Source organism: Mizuhopecten yessoensis, unplaced genomic scaffold (assembly GCF_002113885.1).
Source record: "Mizuhopecten yessoensis strain PY_sf001 unplaced genomic scaffold, ASM211388v2 scaffold1923, whole genome shotgun sequence".
Classification (NCBI taxonomy): domain Eukaryota; kingdom Metazoa; phylum Mollusca; class Bivalvia; order Pectinida; family Pectinidae; genus Mizuhopecten; species Mizuhopecten yessoensis.
The window spans coordinates 538,159-543,338 of record NW_018404289.1 but is presented as its reverse complement, the minus strand read 5'-3'; the positions used below and the strand labels follow the sequence as shown (position 1 = coordinate 543,338).

Genomic DNA, 5,180 nt, shown 5'->3' with positions numbered 1-5,180 from the left:
CGGCTGTCTCGTCAACAGTGCAGGCTACGTGTGGATCAAGTCTCCGTCTGACCACTATCTAGTGGAGGCCATGCCCCTTCTCACCACAGATCATTCTAAACAGGTAATGATTGCATTCAGATAGTTTTTGCATTCTCCTATAAAATTGGAATTATTCTTTTTTTGGCCGGACTGGGGCTTATAGATTGGCGATTCACATCAACTAAACATAAATTGCTTAGGTATCTTAAAGGATGCTTATCACATGCGATGCTACGAATGCTGGTTCTGACCTACATTTACTACTTCAGTGACTAGGTTAAGAAGTTTGGTTTAGGTCAGTTACTAAGTAACTACTTGTTGTAACTCAACTAAACTTACATGGCTTATGTATCTAAGGATGCTTATACTACTGATGCTTCGGATGCTGGTTCTGACCTTATTCACATGTGAGTAATTTGTAATCACTGAGGTATAATAATCCCTTGTTCCAGTGTACAAGTCTTACCTATATACAATAGTCGTTACATGTGTTGGACCTTGGTTATTACTGCCGTTAAATTCGTTAATATACAATATTAAAAGAATTAGAAAAAAAAGGTGTACTAGCAAGAATAGATCCATTGGGCTAGTCATAAAGGTGTACTTTATTCTCATTCACTTGACTGAAAAAGTAAGGTTGTTTCATAAACTGTCTTTGTGCCTTCAGAGAGGCGAACAAATCTGTTTCCATCGGTGTTTTGATATCCTCCCTGATGTCACCTGTCGCTCCCCAGAGGAAAGCTACATTATTCTACAGGGAAGGAAGCCAGTTGGTAGGAGAGATTTATCTTATTAAAGTAATGTATTAATGGTGGTGGTGGTGGTGGTGGTGGTGGTGGGGGGGGTCATGTATCATTTTGAATTAGAGTGACGAGAGAAGTTATATGATTTATTTGTTTGTATTAAATAATTTTATTTATATACTTAACATTTAAGATTAAGTATTAAGATATTTAACATGTTTAACTGATATTGAGGATGCAGTACCCATTATTAAGATATTTGACTTGTATATTTATACGACTTTGAGGTAATTACATGTTTACCTGAGATTTAGGATTAAGTATCACTGTGTAATTTATGCTGAAGTAAGCCCTCTGACCGAAAGTAATGGGACGGGCTTATAAAAGAACAAAAGGGAAAAGGTTTTGTTGGCATTTCTTTTTAACTGCAATACATATTGGTGGGCTTATTACCAAGCATGGGCTTATTGTCAAGCATGGGCTTATTGCTGGATAAAATAGTAAGTACATTTTATATATTTACCCGACTTCGAGGATTAAGATATTTTACAAGTTTACCTGTTATTGGGGATAAAAGATTAAGATATTTTCCAGTACTGAAAATGTAAGAAAATCGTATAATAAATTCCTTGTTCTTAAAGAAATATATCAGTTTTTAAATACTGCTATTGCAGATTATGCAGATAGTGATCTACTGTTTGATAAACAAGAATTTGAGAGCCCTGTATTCCAGCGACCCTATCAGTACCTACGGCGCCTGGACGAAAGGAGAGGCCTGGCTGATGTCAGTCCTTATGAGCCAGAAGGAGACCAGATTAACTGTCTCCAGACATTTTTAAGGTATAAACTCAATATATAGAAATTTTCAATCAAATTTTTTTTTATGCTCCCCGAAAATGTTTGGAGGGAGCATATAGTTGCCGCTTTGTCCGTCTGTCCTTTTCGTGTCCGTAGCATAACTTTACCCACGTTTAGGCTAGGATAATGAAACTTGGTGTGTTCATCACTCATACTAAGACGATGTGCACTGTGCCAAATCTAGGGTCAACAACCCTCATTTACAGAGTTATTGCCCTTTTTGGAGGGAGCATATAGTTGCCGCTTTGTCCGTCCATCCTTTTCATGCCCGGAGCATATAGCTTTGCCCACATTTAAGGTAAGATCATGAAACTTGGTGTGTACATCAATCATACTAAGGCGATGTATTGAGGAAAAGTAATTAATATATACTATGACTCATGGAGATGGAGGTGCTGTAATAAGGTATGTAGTTGTCATTGTTTTGAAACTGCTTCCCTATCATAAAATAAGGATTAAGTATGAGTCCACTTTTAAGACCTTAGACATTAAAAGTGAAAGTCCATTATGTGTGAATTGTTGTTAATGTAGGATGTCTATATTCTTACAGACACTGTGGCGTGCGTGACCCTTCGTGGGCAGAGCTGAAACACTTTGTATGTTTCCTAAACTCACAACTACAGGACTTTGAGGTTTCTGCCTTCTGTGGTGCAGCGGCCAAGGAAGACTTGCCAGGATTTGACAAATTTGTGTTGAAATTCCTCATCCAAATGTCAAGGGTATGTTGTATAAAAAGATACGATCCTCATTGCTATGGTTACATTTCCATGACACATCCCAAGGTCAAACTCGGATGACCATTTGTTTACATTTTTAGCTCACCTGGTCCGAAGGTACCACAGCGTCCGTCGTCCGTCCGTCCGTCCGTCCGTCCGTCCGTCCGTCTGTCCGTCCGTCCGTCCGTCCATCCGTCCGTCCGTCAACTTTTCCTTTAAAACGCTACTAGTCCTGAACGACCAAGTAGATTTTGACTAAATTTGGTCTAGAGTATCCTTAGGCCAAGGGGACTCAATTTTGTATAAACGCCGGGTGTTGTCCCCCTGGGGGCAAAGGAGCAGGGCCCAATAGGGGAAATAGAGGTAAAACCTTGAAAATCCTTCTTCTTCTGTAGGAATGAAAGGATTTGTTCCATATTTAGTCTAAAGCATCCATGGATGAAGGGGAACCAATTTTGTATAAACCGTGGGTCTAGCCTCTCAGGGGCCTGAGGGGCGGGCCCAATAGGGGAAACATAGCAAATTATTCTTTAAAATCCTTCTTCTTCTGAAGGAATGAAAGGATTTGGTCCATATTTGGTGTGGAGCATCCTTGGGTAAAGGGGAACCAACTGTGGGTGTGGCCCCCCTGGGACCTGAGGGGCTGGGCCCAATAGGGGAAATAGAAGTAAAACCTTTATAATCCTTCTTCTACCATATGGATTGAGGTATTTTATCCTAATTTAGTCTGGAGCATCCTTGGACAAAAGGGACTCAATTTCATATAAACAGCGAGTGTGGCCCACCTGGGGATAGAAGGGAGGGGCCCAATAGGGGAAACATAGCAAATTCTTCAAATTCCTTCTTCTTCTGTACGAATGACAGGATTTTGTCCAAATTTGGTATAAAGCATCATTGGGTGAAGGGGAACCAATTTTGTATAAACGGTGTGTCTAACCCCCCTGGAGGCAGAGAGGCGGGGCCCAATAGGGGAAATAGAGGTATAACCTTTAAAATCCTTCTTTTACCAAAGGGATTTAGGGATTTTATCCTAATTTAGTCTAGAGCATCCTTGGGCCAAGGGGACTTAATTTTGTATATGCAGTGGGTGTGGTCTCCCAGGGGGCAGAAGGGCGGGGCCAATAGGAGAAATAGAGGTAAAACCTTTTAAATCCTTCTTCGACCATCGAGATTAAGGGATTTTTTCCATATTTAGTCTGGAGCATCCTTGGACCAAGGGGTCTCAATTTTGTATAATTGGTGGGTATGACCCCCCTAGGGGCATAGGGGTGGGGCTCTGTTTGAAGTTTGTTCTCGCTATATCTCAAGTACTGGATGGATCTTTCTGAAATTTCATATGTACTTACAGCACCTACCATTGAGTGCTATATCTTTACTTCATACCAATTATTTTAAACATATTCAGGTGAGCGATACAGGCCCTCTGGACCTTTTGTATTCAAGATACTAGCCTGAGGCTAGTAGACGCTAAACATCCACTAGCCCAAAATATATTCTGCTGGCCTAACAACTACAAAATGGATCAAGCTGACAACATGACCACATGATCTATTTCACTATATTACCTTATTACTGAATAACTGAATGCCTTTAAAATAATTGTAGTATGCTAGTATACCTCTAAATTTCACTAGTCTAATCTGAAAATCTGGTACACCCCTGTGTTTAGTGTCATGGACCTCATGTATATATGCATTTTGAATTTGTATTACAGGATTTTGCAACAAGGTCACTAGTGATGAGTGAAGAATCCCCTATCCAGAGGATGCAGAGAATGGCCCTTGTAGATGAGGAGACAGGAGGAGCTGGAGAGGAGAACATCATCAAACAGTTCCAGATGAGGAGGACATGGGAGAGCAGGTCAGTAGCCATTACGTCACACCCAGCTAGATCTCCCAGGTCTGTAGCCTATTCAACACCTAGCTATATCTCCCAGGTCAGTAGTAATTTCGTCACACCTAGCTATTTCTCCCAGGTCTGTAGCCATTACGTCACACCTAGCTATATCTCCCAGGTCTGTAGTAATTTCGTCACACCTAGCTATTTCTCCCAGGTCTGTAGCCATTACGTCACACCTAGCTATATCTCCCAGGTCTGTAACCATTCTGCACACCCAGCTATATCTCCCAGGTCTGTTGCCATTTCGTCACACCCAGCTATATCACATTGACACAATTTCAAATATATCATTTTCAAGGACAATCTTTGGTGAACATGTATAGAAAGATCAAGGCTAAATGAACATTCTATACATAATAAATTAGCTTACTGCACACTAAGTGGTTGATAGTATTCAAACGATAATTATTAACTTAATCAAATATGCCAGATACTGATGAAACTTTGTCAACATTTCAACTAAGCAAGAAGGCTATATTCTTATTTTATTGTAATCTGCCTGTAATTAAGTAGCAAGCAGGAATTTCATTAGTTTAATTGGAATTAGAAAATAGGCATAGGGTGGCAATCCCAATACATTTGTGAAGGTTGATATATATAGGGAAAAGACAAAAGGGAACTATGGAAAAGGGAGGTAATTCTTAATCAAATAAAGCTTATTTAAATATGCTTTTATTTTTAGCTCACCTGGCACGAATTGCCAAGTGAGCTAATGCCGTGGTGCGGCGTCCGTCGTCCGTCCGTCCGTGGTCCATCTGTCGTCCGGCGTCAATATTTTACTTTAAAAGAATTCTTCTTAATAACCGAAAGGCCTAGGGTGATGATATTTGGCCAGAAGCAAACTGGGATGAAGGGCTACCAAGTTTGTTCAAATAAATGACCTTCATCTATTTTCAAGGTCACAGGGGTCAAATATGTTAAAAACTTTAAACAACTTCTTCTC

General features: G+C 40.1%; 1 protein-coding gene across 1 annotated transcript in view; it reads left to right on the top strand.

Annotated features, from left to right (window-relative positions):
* Positions 1-4: 4 nt before the first annotated feature.
* LOC110442666 (E3 ubiquitin-protein ligase rnf213-alpha-like) overlaps positions 5-5,180 on the top strand; it is a gene marked incomplete at its 5' end in the record, with an annotated part of 110,026 nt that continues 104,850 nt past the window's right edge. The window contains 5 exons of the mRNA XM_021486376.1: positions 5-103; positions 689-794; positions 1,439-1,604; positions 2,173-2,341; positions 4,053-4,198. Coding sequence (XP_021342051.1) covers positions 5-103; positions 689-794; positions 1,439-1,604; positions 2,173-2,341; positions 4,053-4,198 — 686 coding nt within the window. The remainder of the gene's footprint in view (positions 104-688; positions 795-1,438; positions 1,605-2,172; positions 2,342-4,052; positions 4,199-5,180) is intronic.